Raw genomic sequence first — 23,967 nt, forward strand, 5'->3', positions numbered from 1 at the left:
AAGCTCTATTCGTGTGAAAAAAATGATAAGAATTTCATAGAGGTACAGTATTGCATGACAATGAATTGCATTAATGCAATGGTAATTCAAAGTGCAACAGTGCTAAAAGCTGAAAATTGGCCTGGGCAAGAAAGGGGTAAAAGTGCCCGGTAGGCAAGTGATTAAATAGAAAATTAGGACTTTTGGTTTATCTATAAAATAATTTTCTTGCTGTACATCACAGAACACATAGGACTTGATATTTAACCACTTCCCACCCACAGGACATATATGACATCCTTGGGTTAAAGTGATTATACAGGGATGATGCCTGCAAAATTTGCAAGAAGCAATTCCTTGTAAGGCAGCAGTAATTTGAGGGGCGGAACAGACACTCACTAACTTCTGTGTGTGGCCCAAGGATTGCTTCTCAATCCACTGTCCAGGATTAGCCATTAGGCCGCAGTGACTGATCCGGATAAAGCCCCAGGTGTAAGCCCTTACAAGGAAACCGTTCAGTGAGACATCTATAGGCACAACTATCACCTAAGGACACTAGGTTCACTGCGTTTCTAGCCATCAAAATAACTGCTCTCCCCTGGCAAGCATTAGAGGTCAAAGTATTTTGTTGTCTGCCTCGAATTCTAAAGTAAGGATGAGACACTTACACTGAAAAAGCCGTGAAAAGTGTTTCTGTACCACTGTCAAAGAACACACCGTCCAGTGGGCTGCAGCAAACCTGGTCAGTGACTTCAAGCAGTCATCCTAAAAGTTGAAAATAAAACATCTGAATTATGTAAATGGAATAAGAAACTTTAAAGAAATCATATATTATGGCTAGCTATCCATTTTTATGTCATCCTATTTAGAGGCAAAGGTGTCACTTTTTGTATGCAGAGATCATAGCAAAGGCCTTATAAAGTAGATGTAAACCCTAAATGATCAACAAGTTTACTAAAGCACTTTCCAAATAAAATACTTGTTTTCACACTTTTTTCATCTTTTGTTGCATATGAGCACTGTTATCTCCTGCAGCTTCTTTGAAGCCACTTCCAATCCACAAGCATGCACAACAGCAAATGCTGTACATCATTTCCCAGAGAAGCCTTCCATGATACTAATAAAGCCCCTTTCACACTGGTGAGCTTTTGCTGTGCTATACTAAGGTGACAAAAACACATGAAAACTATTCCCCATTAAATACTATGTAACTGTTCACAATGCGGGCGCGCTGCGATTTGAAAAATCCTGCGTGCTCCATTGACTTACAATGGAAGATGCCTTTTTGGTGCAGTTTTTCAAAAGCGCAACAATAAGGGAACCTTCTGTTATAAGTCAATGGGAACACGTCAAATGTGAAAGGGAACATATCTGTCCAATGTGTGTCAAAACATCCATTTGCAGCTTCCACTGGACGAGCATGTCACATGATGACAATACTGAAAATGACAAGGTGACAGCACAGGAGAACAAATGGGAAACAGGCAAAGATTGTGGTCACTCTATATTAGGAAGTTGCTGCCCAAGGACCTTTCATAGCAGGATTACCAGGCATTATTTTGATAAAAGATCAGATTTTTAAAAAGGATTTAAAATGCCTTTTGAAAGTACTTTAACTTGTTAAAGCTTTTATAAGAGTTTAGTGTTCGGGTTTACATGTACAGTACTTTAGGCATAAGTCAAATGTAAGTCTGCCGAGTAAATCCTTTTTGTGTATAAAATATTTAGGATTCACTTAATTTACTCAAATTAGATACTTCTGCAAAGAAATTCTCACCTGTCGGCATGGCAAATTTCCAAATAAAGGTCTCTCTTCATCTGTCAATATACGTTCTAAAAACCAAAACAAATGTCATGCAAGTTACCTTGCCACTATGTGAACATACAAATCAGCTCCAGCCAGACAGGATTAACCTTACCAATAGTCTGTATCGTATATGCACAGCTGCCCCAGCACAATATTGGGACTCGTTGGTCCTGCTCATTGGGATGGACATTAAGTCCCACCTTGTATGTTGCTGTCCCAAATGTTGTCAACATCTCTTTAATGCTATCGGAGTATGGGTTCCTAAGATGGGGTAGATCAAACATGGCCATTAGCATAATATGTTAATGAACCAATCTTTACCAAGCCCAGAACTACAGTTACAGAACTACGAAGATGCATACTTTGGTTGGAAGGAAGGCCGGAACCCTTCAGGAATATTCACTTGTCTAGCAGTTTCAGATTCATCTGTAACCAACAGAAAGTAAAATATCTAAAACCTTTAAAGGGTTAATTCATTAAAAAACAAAACAAACAAAAAAAACAAACAAACACGTTACTATATACAATATTACTCAAGCTAATCAGATTTTAAAACAATGCGTCTCTTCTGCTAAAATACCTGTAGGCAATTTGTGCAATGACAGAAGCCTGACAGAAAAACTGTAAATGCTTTCCATGGCTCTGTCCTGTCTTTTTACTAGGATGAGGAAGCCATTAGGACTAGCGCCTTGAAATGAAGCACTATCCTTTACCTGAGGGCATCCGCCCAAGTCACTCTCTCTCTTCCCTGTTCCACTCGCTAAGCTCAGTCATGCCAGCTGGAGAGAGAACGCACTGTGCATGTGCGGCCCTCAGGAAAACCCCATAATGCTAGGGGGTGCTCATCTTAAAGGCTGCTCCATCCTAGTGTACAGTGATGCTATTCTGTATAGCAGTAAACCTTAAAAGAGAAGTTCCAGTCATATCTCTGAAAATTAGAAGTCAGCAGCTACAAAAACTGTAGCTGCTGACTTTTAATAAACATACACTCACCTGTCCCAGGATCCAGTGCTTTGCTCACCTGGGTCGTTTTATCCACAAGTCTTCAGTCCCCGGCGCCAGCATCTTAACTGTGGGCACTCGGCTGTGACAGCTTGTGGATTTACTGAACGCTGCACACTGCACATGTGTGAGCCACACAGCACATTGTAAATGGTCCCGCAGTCTTCTGGGACCTGTGACGTTTCCCCCAGGGGTGGGGTTGTTTTGCAGGGGTGGAGGAGGCGTACTCCTAGCTTAGGCGATCCGAGCAGAAGTGGGAGTGGACACCTGTCAAAATTCGGTGCCCACTCCCTTTGCACCAAAAGAAAAAAAAAAAGAAAAGAGGAGTGGGGGAGGAGGCCTTAAAGCAGAACTTCCTCTTTTGGATGAATGTCCGCTTTAACTAACCCTTTAACGGCCTCCCGCCCACCATATAAGGTTAATGACGGGCGCAAGGTGGTTCTCTTGTTCTGGGAGGACATCATATGACGTCCTTCCATGTGCGGCGATCGGTGGTGCACGGTGTCCCTCGGGCATAGCGGTTCACCGATCAACGGCAAGAGCCGAAGATATCGGCTCGGTCATGTGATCAGTTGTTTCCAATCACAGCTGAACGCATGTAAATAAGGAAATGCCGGTTATCAGCATTTATCTCCTCATGAGCTGTCACGCTGACAGCTCGAGAGGAGAGCCGGTAATAGGCATTCTCCAGAGGGCACATGTACACTGATCATCAGGACACTGATGATCAGTGTGCCCTGATGATCAGTGTAGCCCCAGCAGTGCCACCTGTCAGTGTCCATTAATGCCTACCAGTGCACATCAATGCCACATATCAGTGCCCATCTGAGCTATCTTTCAGTGCCACCTATCAGTGCCGTCTACCAGTGCCATATATGAATGTTGCCTTTCAGTCCCCATCAGTGATGCCTGTCAATGCCCATCAGTGCCACCTACCAGTGCCTCCTCATCAGTTACCATCAGTGCCACCTATCAGTGCCCATCACTGCAGCCTCATTAGCGCACATCAGTGAAGGAGAAAAATCACTTATTTACAAAATTTTTTAACACAAATTAAGAAAACTTTTCAGTTGTTTTTGGTTTGTTTAGCAAAAAATAAAAAACCCAGAGGTGATTAAATACCACCAAAAGAAAACTCTGTCTCAAAAATTTATAAAAATTTCATATGGGTACAGTGTTGCATCACCGCGCAATTGTCATTCAAAGTGTGAGAGCGCTGAAAGCTGAAAATGGGCCTGGGTAGGAAGGGGGTATAAGTGCCTGGTAGGCGAGGGGTTAATGAAGCAGAGGTAACATTGCAATGTTGGAAGAGGTGGTGGATGAGTGATGGACTGGCATTAAATCAAGTACAGGAGTAAAATCCTCCCTTCTACTCATGCTTTTGTGCATTAATAAGTGGTTAGCAATAGGGTTCTAAGTTTAATGCCTTCTAGTGACCCCATCTGCAGAATTTTTGTGTTTTTGGGGAATTCAATCCACATTCCAAAACATACTTGTATGTATCTTTTAATTGCAACAAAGGCCTGTATTCCAGCTAAGCAGAAGAAATCTTCTCCACTCACAACTAAACAATGGCTGGATTGAGTGGCCAACATACTTTACTTATATGCATGGTTTGCGTCACTGTCTTGCCTCCTGTGGGAGGGGTTGCTGATATAAAAAATTATCACCACACTCACCTGTGCTCATCTTCTCTGCTTCCAGTTCATTTAGGGCTCTGATCTGCTGCCCAGTAACAGAGATCCATTCTGCCAAGTCTGGCTGATCTGAGAAATCTAGTCTGAAAAGGGAAAATTCAAAAGAAGCAATTACAGCACTCAATTTGTCTGGCTCACGGGAACTTCTTTAACTTGAATTCAGTTATATTCCAGCTGTGCTGACAATTTAGAGAAATCGGTTGTCAGGGCAATGTAAATGCAAAGGTGAATAGAAAGGTGAATGACATGAATCAGCACATCTGAACTGCAGCAGACTGAAATGACAAGTCCAAATATTCAGTTCCTCCTAGACAGTGAAAAAGCTAGAACATGTCCTTTCATCTCTGTTCTTCAAATCAGCCAGGTGCAGCCAAGTACCGGAGGGCATTTAAGTGAAGGGAGACCTCTTCTCAAAGAGCCTTGAAGGCTATAAAACATGGCCATAAAGGGACAAATACCTTACTAAGAACATCTACCATGTCCTTGATTAAAAAGCTATGCTGCAGAGACTCATCCCAACTCCCATTAGAAAGCCTGTACAACAGTAGCAACAGACTATTTTAACAGTCAGAAGTAATTTCACCCATAGGATCATCATAAATGATCTATTTCTTGCCAAATATCGCAAGCTTTGATTAATTTGTACCACGTACGGCCAACCCTCTCCCTACATATCGAGGAAGTCATTCCAATAATTGTGGGACCTGTCATTTCAAAAGAGCAAGCAGACACAGAGAAGACTAAAACAAAAAGATAAAACAAGCAGAGGCCATCGGTATTCATAACACCACAAAAACTTAGTTGACATCTGGTTAAAGCGGTAGTCCAGTCAAATCCTAACTATACCTAAACCTGCTCCCACCGCCATTTCTAAGCCTATTCTTATTACCCTGTAATGGAAAGAGGATTATACTTTCATATGCCGAGGGCACACTGATCTGGGCACACAATCGGCCAGAGGAGGGACAGCCGACAATGGATGCCCCTTTGTAAACCTATGGGGGATGTCATCTCATAGGCTCTGCAGCCGTTGCCAGCGATCTCACCTCTTCACTGAAGCTGGCTGGGGAGATCGTGACCTGACCGGAGTGCCCTCAGCATAGGCAAGCATAGACATCTTTCCTTTACAGGGTAGTTAGAATAGGCTAGGAGAGGGGGTGGGAGCAGCTTTATGTATAATTAGTATTTGACTGTTCTTCTACTTTAAGGTCATGTGTGAAGTTGGAATACATGCCTTTCAATCTAATGAAGGGTTTAAAAATAATAAATACTGCTACAAATAAAATAACATGAAAACATTAATCTTCCTACAGTTCACTGTTCAAAAGGTTGGAAATAACTAGGGTCAAAATAATTCTGTCACCTTAGCATGTTTCAGGCACTGGGAATAATAGGAGTAAAGTGTCTGGCCAGTTAATTAGTAGAGCAATGAAGCTGCATTTACACTTTAGCTGAGTGCTCTTGGTCATTTTGCAGGTTTTTTAGTGTTTGTACAAGCCTTGAGCATTTTTAAATTTTTTTTATTTTTAGCTAATGGAAAGCTAGTTAATTGGAGAAAAAACCTTGTGGTATGTTTGTTTTCACATGTGTTCTTTAGGTGCTGCTATTAAAGCCCATTGGGGCTAAAAATGCTTGAACCTTGCCGCTCAAAAGCAGCTCATGTTTTGGAGCTTCAAGCGACACTACACTCAGACACAATGGACACAATTTCACACATGTGAACGGACACAATTAACCACTTCATGTCCGGACACTTTTACCCCCTTCCTGTCCAGGCCAATTTTCAGCTTTCAGCGCTGTCACATTTTGAATGACAATTGCGCGGTCATGCAACACTGTACCCATATGAATTTTTTAGCATTTTTTTTGAGACAGATAAAACTTTTTATGGTGGTATTTATTCACTACTGGGATTTTTATTTGCTTTATAAATGAAAAAGTCCAAAACTTTTGAAAAAAAGTGTTTTTCTTATAAAATGTTGCAAATAAATAATCTTTCTTCATAAATCTTGGCCAAAATTTATTCAGTTATCTTTTTAGTAAAAAGAAATTACCCAAATTAGTTTATAACCAAAAATTATAATTTTTCAAATATTTTATTTTTTTTAATATTATTTTTTTGTTTTTTTTTTTAAATACGGTCACCCTAGCAGTAGAGTGTCACCATGGTGACACTGTACTACTTGTGGGGGTGATGAAGATTTTTTTTTTTTTTTTTACACTGATTGCTTTTACACCCATAAAAGCTGTAAAAGCAATCATTTCTCCTCTCTGGCTGCATTCTTGCAGCCATTAAGAAATACTGCTTGAGCTGTGATTGGTCACAGCTTGTCACATGGTACAAGGCTGTTGTGAATAGCCTTGAACCACGTGATCTCTGATCATTCACAGATTTCACACGTAGTAAGCAATGATGTCAGAAGTGACATCTTGATTACTACTATTCATGTGATCACTGATTGGCCAATCAGTGATCACATGATCGGGACCTCACACAGAGGTCCCATACAGCGATCGGTGTTCTGCTGTGTGAGCGTGCACAGTCCAAAATGGCGGGCGATGTTTATGAATGGCAACCCGCCCCTGCACTGCCCCAGTCCAGCCGTTTATATACATGGGCCGGGCGGGAAGTGGTTAAAAACCATGGTATTTTGCATGTTGTGAATTTTGGGGCTATAGGCTACAAAATGCTCAGGTGAGAACAGGGTCTGAGTAGGCTAAAGGGCACGCAGCACTTACAAAGCTGCAGAGTGAATCCCAAATATTTCATTAAGTAAAACAATACAAATATATTTATGTATTTCTGTTGCCCGGAGTTTCATCTTAAGCGCCAACATTTGACCTGACACAACTTGGTAAACATCTCACCTGTGATACAAGCTCCTGGGAGGTGGAAGCATTGGGATAACTGTGTTGCTTAAACACTCACACAACGGACATAGGAACTCTCCATTTTCCACATCATAGCTTGTGTGGACTCGCAACCTTTGCTGTCTGCGTTGCTCCTTCATCTGTACAGCATCAAAATACCTGCAATGCATGAACATGAAAGGTCAAATAGGCCTCCTCTAGTGCAATTCTAATCTACCTTCTACAGTAATCATGGATCATCTTCTTCCTATTGGGGGCTATACATCAAAGGAAATCCAAGGTCATCCAAGTGTATGTTCTGCAGTAGGAAGGCAATGTATCCTATGCTGCTCTACTTTGCACTGACTGATAACAGAAAAACGAACAGTCACAATAATCAGTTCTAAAATGAGCTTCAGATTCCTCCCTGTGCCCCTCTGTTGGTCAACAAAGCAACTCACCACAATAAAGTGACTCCATTGCTTAAATAAAATTTCACAAACATGTTTCCTCTGGAAAAGAAAGTAGTATCATAGATGACACCCCAATCCATATGTTATGGAGATGTCCTAAACTCTACCGGTATTGGTCCTCTGCTTTTCAGATGCTTAATGATCTCAATTCTATTTAAGTCCCTTTAGACCCTAACCTTGCCATTTTGGGGCATTATCCGGGAAGACCTAATACTGCAAGATTGCAGTTTTCTACAACTAATTGAAGTCCTGGCAAGATGTCTGTTAGTTTCAGTTGACTATAAAAAAAAACCTATCAAACTATGACAAAATCTTTCAGTTCTGTCACCCATGGTTTGTACGTCAATTAAAGCACTAGGAACACATAGCATGTCATAAAATGTCTACCCAGAAAGCACTCAGGCGTGGGGCAAACCCTCTGAGACCTCTGCCCAATTCACAACTTAACAAAATCCACGCACAATTCATAAAATCAAACAGGACCAAAACATATTAATATTAAGTATATATTTGAATGGGGAATATCATGCCAAACAAATTAAGGTCATACATGACTAAGCTAGCACATACAGAGGGGGTGAGATTGACAGCTCTTGCGTACCATCAACCAAGGAACATCAGTCAAGTTATGAGAGCCAGTAACACCTTGCTCACCCTTGACTGAACTCCGCTAAAACCAGGGACTTGGCAAGCGTTTACTTTTTTTTCTACCTTTTGTCTTGCTGTTGCTTGTTCTTTGTTACCTTGTAATATCTTAGTTGTGTAAATATTTTATTTGCACCGTTTTGACCTTTTCGTTATTAAAACCTATTTTGAAAAGTGTTTAAATTGTGGTAATTGAGCTAATACAAACGAAAAGAACCCCTGTCTCTTGAAGAGTGCTACTTTATTTTATAAATCTCTGAATATACCTGTCTGTGGTGACAGAGTGTGTACAGACATTTATTGTTCATATTTGCTCTTGCTAATATTGTGAAGGCTTGATAGGCCCAAAGCTATCTGGTGGCAGTTTGGATTTAAAGGGTTAATCACTTAGGTAACTTAACCCAGTGACAATCACTCTCAGGTTGCTGGCACTTAAGATTGTGGTCCCATGAGCTGGAACATCTGTGTGCAAGGTGCAGCTGAGAGTGGCATTGTTAAGTGACAGTGCGGCGTGAGAATGGCCACTTGTTTGTCACGAGTTGGTGAGAAGGGCAGGGGTCGGGCACTGCATTCGTGTCACAGTATGAACCAGCACTAAACGCATAATGCATGCTTGCTCTCACACAGACGTGTAAAGTGGAACCAGTGGGGAGGTAGACTATCCTCTAGTTTAGGAAGTTACATTTTGCCCTCACTCTGATTGTTTGTAATAAATGACCTACAGTCAACAACCTATTTGATCGATATACTACACACAGGGAAGTGGATTGCTATTGGAAGACCTGATAGATTATTTTGATGGCAAGAGTTCCTGAAGCTGAGAAGTGTTTTGTATAAAGCGGGTATGTCTGTCATGAGAATGAGAGGCATATAGATCTGGTGAGTGATGGTTTAGAGGGAAACGGTCTGCACAAGCACGACAGTGGTGTGTGGAGAGGACTGCTCTTCATAGAAGGAAGTTAAATCCTTTTTTCTATTACACTTTATGAACTTTTTGAGGACTTATTTAAAAATGATTGCATGGTTTTTTCCTATTTGATGTAATCATGCCGCCACCATGAGGACTGAGGTGTTGCTGTTGTATATACACGTTTTCTCACTTTGTTTTGATATTGTAAAAATTACCTCTGCCAGCAGTGTGCATGCATAATATGCCCACAGCTTCCTGTATGTGTTCCACATGCCAAGTCTGGATGCATGATCAGGGGATCGTAGTTTTCTGCAGAGACAGCAAATTAAACAAAGATTAAACAAACTTACTGTATGTAAATGGTACTTCAGTGGAGTCTACAATGCTAGACTGATAAACCAATTGGTTTCTCAAATTAATAGCTTTCATTGATTGCATTTCATTGTTGAGTCAGTCTCACAGATGTTTGTATGTGGTTGGCTTTGAGCAAAACGTTTGATATTATATTGTCAGTATTATCAGAACAACAGTTTTAGGTTTGCTTAGATATTTTCTTTATAGTGTTAGGGTCATTTTAAATGCTAGGTTTAAGACTACATTTATATTAGGGTGACCCTATAATTAGGGTCAACTAACCAAAGTAATACAGTTGGCCCACATCCGGTACTTCTGACTCAAACTAGCAAAGTTACTTGAGCAGTGAATCCCAATTTCTAGCTACCCAATGTTGTAGCAGGAACTAATACAGGTAATACCATATGATTAGCCAAAAGGAAGCAGTGAGACTCTGTCCAAATAGCGTTTGCACAGGTGAATCTCTAATAGAAAAAGAAGGCCAATGGCATATAGTATCTAACCCCTTGGACACTGATAGGAAACCAAAGTCTTCGCTCCCTGTATGAGTAGCTCAGACCTGGGGGAGGAGCAGACTTATCCTTGTTTGCTCAGTATTCAAAGGAAAGGCTAATTCTGCAGAGTATATATTCTATTCCATAAATAAAATATTAGATACTGGCAGTACATTTTAACCATACCATTCCCATAAAGCTGCTCACCTGGATCTTGAATAATCTTTGCCCTGTTCTTGGAGAAGACTGTTGATCTTTGAATGAAGGCAGCAAGAACCATGGCTTTATTATCCACACTGAACGCTTGCTCCTCCTGGCATAGAATGCAGGTCACTAGCTGGCTTTGTTCCGTGAAGCGGGTCTGATGAGGGCCAAGAGCAACAAGCTTCGTGTCCAATATTGCTGGGCCGCTGAGAAGATAAAACATTATAGGGAACAATTAGTGGTTTTGTATATATTTTCTATAAAGTGCAAGATTTAAAAAATATTTTTTATTCAGGTAAATATGAAATAATACAAATGTAACCTATGTTGATTTTTAACCAGCCAGCAGATTGATATTAGGCTGTTTCACATCCTTACCTCCATTTACAGCCTACTGTAAAAAAAAACAAAAAAAAAGAAAACAAAAAAAACATTTACAATTGCAGCTCAAGCTTTCATTTACAGTGCATTCATAAAGCATTCAGACCACCTTCACTTTTTCAATGTTGTTGTGTTTCAGCCTGATACTACAGTTGTTTAAAATTATTTTTTTAAATTAATTTACACTCAGTACCCCATAATGACAAAGTGAAAAGAGAATTTTAGAAATGTTTACAAATGTATGAAAAAGGAAAAACTGGTATCACATTGGTGCAAGTATTCAGACCCTTTGCAAAACACTTGAAATTTAGCTCAGGCACCTTCCATTTCTATTGATCGTTGCTGAGATGTTTCTATACCTTGATTGAAGTCCACCTGTGGTAAATTCAATTGATTGGACATGAATTGAAAAGGCACACACCTCTCTATAAAAGGCCTCACAGATGACAAAGTGTACTGTATCAGAGCAAAAGCCATGAGGTCAAAGGAACTGCCTGTTATTGCATGGTACAGCCCTGGGGAAGGCTACAAAATAATTCTACTGAACTGAAGGTTCCCAAGAGCACAGTGGCCTCCATAATTCTCAAATGGATGAAGTTTTACAAAACCAGGACCTAAGTACGAGAGGTGACCAAGAACTCGATGGTCAATCTGAGCTCCAGAGATCCTGTGAGGAGATGGGACAAAGTTCTAGGAGGGATAACCATCACTTCAGCCCTCCACCGATCTAAGCTTTATGGCAGAGTAGCTAGAAAAAAAGCCTCTCCTTAGTGCAAAACACATGAAAGCTTGCTTGGAATTTGCAAAAAAAAAAAAGAAGCACCTGAAGGATTCTCCGATTGTGAGGAACAAGATTTTCTTTTCTGATGAAACCAAGATTGAACTGTTTGGTTTCCATTCTAAACGTTATGTCTGGAGGAAACCAGGCACTGCTCATCACCTGTTCGATATAATCCCAACAAAGAAGCATGGTGGTGGCAGCATCATGCGTTGGGGATGTTTTTCAGCAGCAAGGACTGGGAGATTGGTCAGGGCTGAGGGAAAGCTGAATGGAGCAAATAACAGATATCCTCAATGAAAACCTGTTCCACAGCACTCAGGACCTCAGACTGGGCCGAAGGTTCACCTTCCAACATGACAATGATCCTAAGCACACAGACAAGACAACACAGGAGGAGCTTAGGAACAACTTTGTGCATGTCAGAGGGACCCATCCAAAGCCCTGACTTGTAGACGTGAAAATGGCACTCCACCGATGGTCCCCATCCACCCTGACTGAGCCTGAAAGGATTTGCAGGGAATGGCAGAAAATCCCTCAATCCAGGTGTGCAAAGCTTGTTGCGTCATACCCAAAGAATCGAGGATGTAATTACTGCCAAAGGTCTGAATACTTAAAGCGGAATTACACTGCATCTGAGCACCACAAACCAAAACCACTATGTATTTCATTTAATATTGCAAGCAAACTCTGCCATCCATCCATGTCTCCATGCTTTATTTTCCTGAGAAATAACTTCGAAAAACACCCTGGCCTGTGGCCATCTTGAATAAGGGCAAATAATTAATGCAGCATTTACTTCCTAGAATCCAGCAGCCCTTAGCTCAGGCATGCAGGCAGAAGGATGTTCCTAGCTGAGAAAACCTTTCCCTCTCTCCGACAGACTCCTGGGATGTATGACATAATTTGCCTAGGCCTGGAAACCAGGAAGCAACTGAAGAAATGTAAAAAAATTATTTAGGAAAAATACGTTATATATATATGTACTTTCTTATTTACGAATTCTAGCAGCACAATGATTAAAAATAGTCAATGTTGATTTGATTCGCCATTTGATATATGCGTCTTTATGATATTAATCTCGATTGTGAGTAGGCCTCTCCATATTCATCTGGTTAGTGCCTATCACATCAGGTCCCTTCTTGTTTTTTACAACTTTTTATGACACATGTTTATGATACATGCGTTTTTTTCTTGTATTTTAACTATTTTGTTTTATGTTATATGCGTGTATTTTAATATTCTTGTCTCATTACCTTGTCATCATGGGTTTTGATTTTCCTCGATTAACTTCCATGTGACAGGTATTTTAGATTTTATTAAATGCTATTTTACCATGTTGTTTTGGCCTAATATATAGGATTAGTACCTATGTACACGGCTCGACATTTAATTAGACTGATATTTGAATTTTAACCATTAATCTTGTTTTATGCATCGGGGCTTATGGACTCATTGGCCCCTTAGTCAGGATACTGGTATACTTACCGTTAATTCCATGAACCCTTGTCCTGGCTAGTTCACACTATTTGTGAATTTTTCTAAATTCTCCTCTCCTATGCATTATCTTACACTGGATGCCTCCTGAGGGGGTTTCCCTCATAACATCATTAAATATACAGTTGCTTCACAGCGTATATGATGTCTGGCATCAGTGATGTTGTTTTTGACAGCGCTGGGTATTTGGCCTTTTGGCACACGGCAAAATGGCGCCCGCGCATGCGCTTTTGCGCAATACGGACGCCCGGACTCCATCAGTATGGAGCTGTAGTATAAGTCGCCTGTATTCACCTTTACCCATGGTAAAATGGCACCCGCGCATGCGCACTTGATGAGTGCGGACGCCCGGACCTCGGCAAGATGGCGCCGTACGAGTGCGCATGCGCCAGATACGATATATATGTACGAGGAGATGGTCACGGCAGTCCTATGTTCCACCTCTGAAGAAGTGCGTGCGCACGAAACGCGTCAGAGGGGACCCAGGACGCCGTTGACACTAAGCCGCCGGTGCCACGAGGAGGCCTGGCGGCCATCTTTATTCTTTAAGGGTCAGTGTGTTCATCCATACTTGCCAAATACTCTGTTCACTATGCACCTATGTTATCATAATAAAGCCTTACCTACTACACTATGAGTACTTCCCTATGTCTCCTGTGAGGAGCTTCTTCAATTCTTACAGCCCCAAGTGATCCCTGTGTCAGCTCCTGTGAAGGGGGAGGCTTACCCAGATTGATATTTCTCTGACCTGCTGGACCATTCTTTCACCACACGAGGGCGTAGGACTTCTATCTTTTCCGGCTATTCCTTTGACCAGACCCGAGTGGAGAGGGGATTCTTCAGGATATATATACACATGCGTATATTTTTACGCTTTCTGGTTAGTGCGAATTTTTACCATTGGCACTAGGAATCACGGAGCACTTCTTTCATTGGACTGTGTCTTATTAATACTTTCTTACAGCGCTGCATTTTTATATATTTGAATTGTGGGACTTTATATGCGTTTTCCTTTATGTTCAGCTGCTGCCATTGTTGTTGAGCGCTCACTATATATTTATTACCCTTAGTCAATGTTGATTGAGAGAGTGAAGTTCACTTTGAAGTGGAGCTTTACTATCTCTTTCTTCTTTTTCCATTGTTTCAGTTACTTCCTGGTTTCCATGCCTAGACAAATGATGTCATACATCCCAGGAGTCTTCAGTAGGGGAGAAGGAGCTTTCTTAGCCAAGCACACCCTTACTTCCTGTATGTCTGAGCTAAGGGAGTTGGATTTCAGATTCCAGGAAGTAAATTCATCTGCCCTTAAAATGGCCATGGCCAGAACTACTAGAGAGGTGTTTTTCAAAGTAATTTCTCAACAATATAAAGCAGGGAGACATGAATGGATAGGGACGCATGCTTTGCATATTATAAATTAAATGTTTCTAATTTGTGCTGCATAGATACAGTGTAGTTCCGTTTTAACCACTTGATAAGTGCGCTATAGTCAATTGATGGCCACAACGCTGTTATCAAGTTCTGGGAGGGTATTATGTGACGTCCTCCCAGAATGCGCGCTCCCGTGTGCCCCCGGTGGTGCGCACCCGGTGATCTCTGTGATTGCTGTGTCCTACAGACACAGTTAATCACACGATGAGGTGAAAGGCCAATCACAGCGGCCTTTTACCACGTGATCAGCTGTGTACAATGACACAGCAGATCACTGAGTAAATACAGTTGCTGGTTATTGGCAGCACTTTCCTCATGCTGTCACAGTGTGAGGAAAGTACTGCCGATAACCGGCAGCTGTCACAGAACAGATCGGCACGGATGATAAGTGCCCTGCAGTGCTGGTCAGCAGTGCCACCCCATCAGTGCTGACAGTCAGTGCCCATCAGTGCTGTCCATCAGTGCCCATCATTTCTGCATATTAGTGCAGCATCAGTGCCTTATCAATGCCCACCAGTGCCACCTCATCAGTGCTGCCTATCCGTGCAGCCTCATCAAAACACATCAGTGAAGGAGAAAAATTACCTGCTTGCAAAATTTTACAATAGAAACAAAGAAAATTTTTTTTTTCAAATTCTTTGCTCTTTTTAATATAGTGCAAAAAATAAACCCCCCCAGTGGCGATTAAATACCACCAAAAGAAAGCTCTATTTGTGTAAAAAAATAGAAAAAAGTTTCACATGGGTACAGTGTTTCATGACAACGCAATTGTCATTCAAAGTGCGACAGGGGGTATAAGTGCCCAGTAGGCAAGTGGTTAAAGTGGCAGTAAAGTCACTTTGTATATTTTCCTACAGATAAGCTTATAATAAAGCTTCCCTTTAGGTAAAATGATTATCTCCCTAAATGTGACAATATCGGCGCTCTCAAGGAACAGAATACCCATGCCGTTCCTTCAGAGCTGTGTGCTTTGGCTGAAACTCCTGTATGCATTAAGATTGACGTCAGCAGCTCGGCCATTTAAGCAGCTGCAGCCTGCAAACCCGGACGGAAGACTGGGTGAAGATGGAAGCATTCTGCTGTGGTGACAGAGCATTGCTGGAGGACGTTCGTTCTAATGCAAGTCTTCCATAAAATGCTAGAGTGCAATGCATACTAGAACATTATATTACCTTGTAGCAGGAAACGTTTTTTTCCCCCCTATTATTATAATTAGAGCGGATATATATAGTGCCAACAGTTTGCGCTGCGCTTTACAAAATGAAGGTAGACATTACAGTTACAATACAATTTGGTACAAGAGGAAACAGAGGGCCCGGTTCGTTAGAGCTTACAATCTAGGAGGAAGAGTTGAGTGATACAAAAGGTTAACAAGTTTACTACCACTTTAAGTACATATAATATTTCAGTTTTTTCTTTTTGATAAATTCACAGAAATTTCTAAAATTCTGTTTTCACTTTGCAATTCTAGAGTACTGAGTGTAGATTAATGAGAAAAAAAAGAAACAACTATAGTATCAGGCTACAACATAACAAAATTTAAAAAAGTGCAGAGGGTCTGAATACTTTATGAATGCACTGCAGATGCTGAACTGAATGACTCAACCCAGTCACTCATCCTTTATTCTTAGCTAACCTTTGGTGCTCTGGGAATTCTTTAAGTATTAAAAGTTTGCAAAAAATTTTTTTATATACGTACACAAACGTTTGAACCAAGTATATATACATTTGTACTTAAAAAAAAGAAAAAAAAAAAAAAAGAAAAAAAAGCAGTGCAACAGTCCTCTTTTTAGGACTATAGTTTAGCAAGCAGTGAAACTGTTGAAATACCAAGTAATAAAAAGTAATCAATTTCTTTTTCTAATCGGAACCTGGTTTATGGCCATGGGACGGGTAATAATTGTATAAGGACTACACAAATGTTGAGATAGCGTAAAAAAAAAAAAAAAAAAAAAAAAAAAAGAAGAAATCATCACAGCATTTGTGAAGTACTTACACAACTATTAACCATCCCATGGCCACAAACCAGGTTCCGATTAGAAAAAGAAATTGATTACTTTTTATTACTTGATATTTCAACAGTTTCATTGCTTGCTAAATTATAGTCCTAAAAAAAAAAAAGGGGATTGTTTTTTTTGAAGCTATGACAGATATACGGGAGGTGCCATTTCTGAGTTCTTTTTGAGAATTCTAGTTTGCTGGCTAGCTAACTCGCTTGCTTCAAGTCTTTGATCCAGAACAATGTATGCAGATTAGGAAAGCTAAAGCAAAGTCAGTGTGTCCCAAGACATTAAAAAAAAACCCATAAGAAAGGAAAATACTAGTTATCTGACAGAGTGCATTTACTTGAGACATCTTTGTTGGGCTTTAGCCAAGTCTGGTATATTAACATTCTTGCACTAAAAGAGAAAGAGGGGACACTTAGGTAAGTTTGTTCCCAGTGTATTTAAAGTGATTGTAAAGCTTTGTTTTTTTCTTTTTAATTAAAATAACAAACATGCCATACGTACCTACTCTGTGCAATGGTTTTGCACAGACCCACCCCGATCCTCAGCTTCTCGGGTCCCCTGCCCGTACTCCTGGCTCCTCCCCCTGCCAAGTGCCCCCATAACAAGCAGCTTGCAAAGAAGAGCACTTGTGTGTTCTCACTCCCAACCCTGCTCTGTGTGTCCATAAGACACAAAGAGCAAAGCTCTGCCCCACCCTCTTGTCATTGGCTGTGATTGACAGCAGCGGGAGCCGAGCCAATGAGGAGAGAGAGCCTGGATCGAGCTCAGGCTCAGATATGTATTTAGAGGGGGGCTAAGGAGAGAGCCACATGCAGAAAATTTACCTTACGGAATATTATGCAGAAAGGTAAAAAACATTTTACCTTTATAAACACTTTAATGCTCTCAGTCACTAGGCTAACATGATATACGTTTCCCTAGAAATGGGGTCACGGTTTGTAAACTATGAATAAATCAGGCAGATCCTTTTCCTAAAAAGGATGAGTGTGAGGGAAGTCGTATTGCATGATCTAATTGGTGCATCGCCCTTCCCACTGTACACAGTCCATACTAGTTTTAAATTAAGTGTCTGACACTTTTTTGTTTTCTCTTTCTGTATAATGATATACCTGAACCTGGTTCAGTAATACAAAACAGAAGGCTGTGTATACAGTGAATAACCCAAGTCCTCTCCTCATTCACAGATTATGAGCATCTAACAGGTGCTGATCTTACCTGTGATCGTGGGATGTGGATGCAGAAACGCTGAGTTCATCTAACGACTGCTGGAAAAGCTCCCTGTTCTCATCAATGAAGTGCCTCTGCATCTCGGACATCTGTGCCATGATCTTCTCTTTCCGGAGGCGGGCAATCTCTGCCTTCCTTTTCCGCTCTGCTTTGTCTTTATCACGCGTGCTCTGCAAAGCACAACGTAGCATATTTTGTGCTGCATGCAGTAAATACAGAAAACTGAACTGCCTAGAAAATATTATAATCTAACAAATGTCAAATGTAACGTATCAACTTAAAAGAATCTTCCGTTCTTACAAACTGCTAGACAGGACAAGCCTTCAATGCTATAAAGTTTTTAAATAGTATTTTGTAAGTTTTCACCAAACTCAAGGTTCACACTTATGCAGGTTGTGGCTGATGCATTTTCCCGATGTGTTTTGCATTTTTTTCACATGTTTTTGACAAGTTTTTAATGCATTTTGTATGCATTTTGTTTTTTTTTTAAAATGTGTTTAATGTTGCTAGGAGGAGGAGCCATTTGTCAGGCAGGAAACACATCAAAAACACATGTACATGCATTTTGCATGCGTTATTGGTGCGGTTCTACTGAAGTCTATTATACGCAAAATGCAATCTGCTGCGGGAAAAGAAGTCCTTTACCTTTTCAAAAATCCACACTGGCTCAAAATGCACAGATGTGAACTAGATCAATAGGAAATCAAGTTAAATGAACTGTAGTGAGTTTCTGAGAACCGGGAACTGCACTGAAAATGTCTGAAGATAAGCTGAAAGTTTTAAAAAAAAATTTTATTAAAATTCACAGAAAAGAGAAACAATGCCAAAATGATCACAGGAAAATTGTGGACTCTCAGAAACAAGCTGCCTTTTAGCAGACGTCAGGCAGTGCCATTAATTTGTTAATACACAAAATACGTGCATTTTCGTCAAGAGACCTCTTTTGTGCTTTTCCCATGTGTAGGGCAGCCCAATAAAATGCATGGGCCGCCCTACACTCGACACATGGGAACCAATGGAAATGAGCATGTGTTTCGTTGCACACAAAGTATGAACCTAGCCTCACTTTTTCCTACTTAGAGGTACTTGGCGAATGGAATGAATGTGAAATTAAGTAGCAGTCATGGGTATGAACACAAAGATGAGGATCTGTAGAGTGACCACAGGAGGGCTTAAAATAGTTTTTTGTACCCTCCAATAATAGGCTTCATAGGGTTTTCCAAATGCCTTTTGTTTTATCCACTGTAGCTAATAAGTAACGGTCAGATTCTGAGTGCTACTTTTGGAGAACTGCACATTGACAGTAGGTGAAGAACTAAATAAATCTGTATACTGAGCCCCATAATGATGAGCATGCACGTTAGAAAACATCTACCTATTCTGCAGGGTTTGTTGACAGCAGGAGGTGCAGTGTGTTTTAGGGAAGCCAATTCATTTCTATTGGCAGACCTATGTGAGCGAAATGGACAAAAAAAGGTGCTGCCATGGTTTTAAGGATGGCCCCGCACCAAAATGCATGGCACCATGCATTTTAGCTGGCTTGAATGTGTGTGTATAGAGGGAGGTTGGGAGTGCTAGAACATAAACCCAAATAGGGATGGGGATTAGGGATGGACCATGGATGGATGCATAAGTAAAAGGTTAGCAGATGTATAATCCAGCACTGTCCTAAGTGGAGGGCTTGAAGATTGGTGAGTGTGGAGGTGGAGGCAGCCTGCTGTCAAAGCTTGAAGATACTCTAGTCACAGATAGGAGAGAAGAGAAACAGTGGCGCCACTCTAAGTGTAGACTGTTATAAAAGCAGGCTGATTTAATAATAAACATATACTCAAAAGTGTACGCTGAAAACAGGCATGTCGATATGTGAGAAGTCCGGTTATGCTGATGATCCTGTGCGGTACTCCTGTGTGTCCCCACCGCTCCAGTGGATTCCAGGGCTCGGGGGGTTGTAGAGAGGCGCAGGGAGGCTCGGTACGATGGCGTCACTTGGGACCAGATCTCCAAATATGGCTCATTTTCGGAGTATGTGCACGCCTTCCTCAGGCCGGTATTACATTTCCCAACACAGATGCCACAAAAGTAATCAAATACATTTCTGATGGACTCATTCATTGTACACACTTACCTCCTCTAATCCACTTCCTGCTGTCTCCAACACAGGTGTGGCCGATGAGCTCTCCCTGATCTTCTTAATAGTGCTGAACATCTGCAATACAGATATGTTTTAGACATAAGCCTTTTCACATGAAGAAAGGCTTAAGTTCACCACACATTATAATCCGATTGTAAAATCTCCTTAAGATCTGCCAACATATATGTAGTGCACGAGCCTGCCAGATTGGATCCAAATTAATTTGATAGATTAGAACTCGAGTTACATATTTATGGCAAATCTAAAGGGGATTGTACAAAGATTGTACCTTAAATTGATTTTACATTAGAAGTGTAATTCTCTGGAGAGTAGACTAGGACAAGGAGTTGCAGTACTAGGAGCCAATCAGGTGTTCAGCATGAACAAGTGCTGAAAGGAGCATGATTACAAGAGGAATAGGGAAAGAGCAGATCTCCTTGGCATGCTGCTGCTCCTCCACTTTTCAATCAGAGGCTGTGAAGGGGGGTAGCTGTACAGCTTTAACTACAGCACAGAAATGTCAGGTGACCCATCTGTCTGTACTGTCCAACAGGGCTGTTAAAATGTTAGCACTGGCTGTGCAGAATTGTTAATACTTTGACAGGTACAACAGTGTATTTGATTATGTGCCTGCGGTTCTGCTTTAAAGATCTATTTAACAAAAAAAAACACCTTCAGTATCCAGCGGATCATGTCCTTATGAACCTCCAGGTGGGCCGCGTTCTGTAGCGTCTCCAATAAAGCCAGTATGCTGGGGGATGTGTTTGAGCCTTCACCAGGTCCTGAAAGCATGAAATGAATATAAAAATCATCCTGTATTCTAATTATATATATTATATACAGTATTATGAAATGCTTAGCAGGGAACAAAACAACTCTGACATGCACCCCCATCCAGAGAAGCTTACGATTTCCCTACCATATTCACTTTGATCAGAAGCCAACTAATAGGGAAAATAATCAGTCTAAAGTAGTATAAAATAGAATTACAGGCAAAAAAGAGAATTTTGACTTACCGATAATTTCCATATCTTGGAGTACAGTACAGGAAGTCATAGATTTTGGGTTATATGCCACTACCTTCAGGTGATTAGACACTGATGAGAACACCCCCCCTCAACCCCCTCATGTAACCCCACCCACTTCATGGGATTCTAGTGTTGTAGCTAGCAATAAGGAGAAACAGAGGACAGAAAGGAGTAACCTGTGTCCTGTACGTCAAGATATGGAATTTACTTGTAAGCTGAAATTCCTATTATTTTTTTCATACAGCACAGGAAGTCATAGTCCTAAACAGTATACTGAGGGATGGACAACAACTTAGCAAAGAGCAGCAAACAAGCACACAAAAGGAAAGGTCAACAGACCTTTACAGTAGCTCTAAAATTTCAAGGATTTTTTAAAACCTTTGTGTGTAGCAGCCCCCCAGCTCTTACCAGAGCCCCCTAGCTCTTACCAGAGCCCCCTCTTGATCCAGCGTTGTCCACGGGAGCCTCAGTTTTCCGAGACTCTCACTCCTGATTGGATGAGGCAGCACCAGGAGCCATTGGAGCCACTGCTGCCAATTGCAGCCAGTGAGCCAATCAGGAATGGGAGGGGGTGCGGCCGAGCAGTAGCTCTGTGTGTGAATGGACATGCAGAGCAGCGGTTTGGGAGTGTGCATGCTCAGGTGCCCCATGACAAGCTGTTTGCTATGGGGACACCCAACAGGAGTGAGGGGCATGGAGCGCCGGCAGGGGACCCAAGAAGAGGAGAACTGGGGCTGCTCTGTGCAAAACTACTACACAGAACAGGCAAGTATGACATGTTTGTTATTTTTAAAGGAAAAAAAAAGACTTTAGTATCAGTTTCACACTCAGATGACAGCTTGAATCTGAAGCTTTCATCAGCAGAGGTCTGAACATCCATCCGGTGAAACTTTATAAAAGTAAGAACCGAAGACCAGGTGGCAGCACTGCAAACTGGCAAAACCGCTGCTAAAAGCCCAGGAAACGACTACAGATCTGGTGCAACGGGGGTGGACCTATTCCTTCAAGGTTTAAGCCCTATAAATGAGCAGCCTAAGCCATCTAACAATGGTAGAAGAGGAAGCAGCAGTCTTGGAACCTTCAGAAAGAACAAAAACAGACTCGGTTTTTCTGAAAGAAAATGTTGCTGTTGGGTATACCCTAAAAGGCTCCTTGCTAGAAAGAGTCATTAACTCTGAGACACGCCTGATCAAAATGGCCATGTTACCCATGAGAGCCACCAAATGAATCTGATCAAAAGGGAGGTTTTTTAAGAACCGAAAACACCAGATTCAGATTCAACGGAGACACAGAAGTTCTGAGCGGGGGGATTAACATGAACAACTCTCTGTATAAAGGTTGGACACCAACCATGCACCTTCAGAGTACCAACAACCAGATATGCTGGTCTATCCAGCTTTTTGTTGAATCAGATCTCAGGGTATAGGGACCACTCTCCTGAGATCAGGCGACATTGGACGTCTGCTCGCAAGCTTTCCAGGATCAGCCCAAAGTACATCAGGTGACTGGAAAACTTGGGGGCAGACTTCTTGAAGCTGATAAGCCATCTGAAAAGTCTGAAGGTACTGGATCATCTTTTGGATGTTAGATGACATCTAGGAAATATTTCAGTAATAGGTCATCCAGGTATCCTGTGACCTAAATGTCCTTAATTCTGAGCAGAGCTGGGAACAGAGAAAGCACTTTTGTGATGATTCTTGGTGCAGAAGAGAGCCTTAATGGCAGGGTGACACATTGAAAGTGTTGGTCTTCCACTACACAGCGCAGAAAGTGTTGGTGTGCAGGAAAGATGGGAATGTGAAAATAGGAGGCATCTTGGATGTCCACAGATGACAAACTCTCCTGATGGGACTGAAAGATCTTGCAAACTCCATAGAAAATATGGGAACACTTTGAAATCTGTTTAGTGATTTGCGTTTCGAAATGGGGCAAATGCCTCCATTCAGCTTTGTGACCGTAAATAGTTTTGGGTAAAAACCTTTGAACTTCTCCTCTGCAGGAAATGGGATTACCATTCCTTGTGCCTGGAGATGCATGTCGGAGGTGAAGCTAGCAAACTGGAGCATAGGAATCAAGGAGGGGTGAGGTATAGAAATTCTATTTTGTAGACTCTGGCAGATTGGACCCAGAGGTCCAGAACATTTCTGATCCGCACAAATTTCAGCAGACATCTCCCAATTCTGGAGAGTGAGGGCAACCCTTCATCATGAGGAGGGCCTCTGGGTAGGCTTGGAAGTTCTAGGTTCCAAGATTTGCGACAATTGATGGATTTGCCTTTGACTTAGAGAAAAACTGGGTGAAGCTAAAGGACCACATTCCTTTTTAAATATTAGAACTACTGTAGGTTCAGCAACAGCCTGGTACAGAAGATAGGTGGAATCTCAGATAGCTTCCCTAGCAGGGAAAATCTGAAGGAGGGGGAAGAAAGATCTAATTAGAGCTGCATACCCAAACAGTAACAAAAACCTAATCCGATGAAATCATTGTTCGGCCAACAATTTACCACCTACCCCCCTTGATTCTTCAGTTGATGTTTGATGAGATGGATGATACTGACAGATCCACCCACAGCTAAAATTTTACCCTGTATGGCCAGCTTAAGGGTTAATAAAGGATTAAATAAGAACACCTATGAAATAGTTATGAATAGTATTAATTTTTGGTCTCTCACAACTTACTTGAGATCTTCTCTGAGAAAGTAAAGGTGACAATGTTGTCCTCACTGACATTCTGTAGATGCTGGTTCTCCTCCTGCAACGCCATTCCGATCAGATGCAGAACCTTCACAATGGCAGAATGAGAAAAATGTAGAGTGCAAATCACTGGCCATTAAGGACACACTTCTAATCTAGCATTTTATGAAGGGTGCACTGATAAAATTGCATTGGTGTAATATATAAGTGTCCAAAAACTTGCAGCGTTTAATCTCCTTTTTCAGGGTCAAAACCCTATGTAAACTTTGCTTTGAGATAGTTTGGTTTATATCTCTCCTTTAAAGTTTCAGTGTTTCTGTGTTTATTACCTACATGATATAGGTATGCAGTGGATTGCTGTGGATGTATGGAAGCCA

General features: G+C 41.3%; 1 protein-coding gene across 3 annotated transcripts in view; it reads right to left on the minus strand.

Annotated features, from left to right (window-relative positions):
• The window catches only part of UBR2 (ubiquitin protein ligase E3 component n-recognin 2), a 131,584-nt gene that overhangs the window by 18,291 nt on the left and 89,326 nt on the right, over window positions 1-23,967 (minus strand). For all 3 annotated transcript variants that reach the window (XM_089677820.1, XM_089677818.1, XM_089677819.1), the window contains 12 exons: window positions 23,576-23,678; window positions 20,542-20,651; window positions 19,864-19,944; window positions 17,727-17,908; window positions 10,419-10,621; window positions 9,579-9,672; window positions 7,354-7,515; window positions 4,468-4,568; window positions 2,149-2,212; window positions 1,899-2,047; window positions 1,757-1,812; window positions 648-744 (listed from right to left, as the gene is read on the minus strand). In XM_089677820.1, the coding sequence (XP_089533946.1) occupies window positions 648-744; window positions 1,757-1,812; window positions 1,899-2,047; window positions 2,149-2,212; window positions 4,468-4,568; window positions 7,354-7,515; window positions 9,579-9,672; window positions 10,419-10,621; window positions 17,727-17,908; window positions 19,864-19,944; window positions 20,542-20,651; window positions 23,576-23,678 (1,402 nt within the window). The remainder of the gene's footprint in view (window positions 1-647; window positions 745-1,756; window positions 1,813-1,898; window positions 2,048-2,148; window positions 2,213-4,467; window positions 4,569-7,353; window positions 7,516-9,578; window positions 9,673-10,418; window positions 10,622-17,726; window positions 17,909-19,863; window positions 19,945-20,541; window positions 20,652-23,575; window positions 23,679-23,967) is intronic.

The sequence above is a fragment of the Staurois parvus genome, unplaced genomic scaffold, assembly GCF_062004578.1.
Source record: "Staurois parvus isolate SC_StPar_1 unplaced genomic scaffold, SC_StPar_1.0 ptg000192l, whole genome shotgun sequence".
NCBI lineage: Eukaryota > Metazoa > Chordata > Amphibia > Anura > Ranidae > Staurois > Staurois parvus.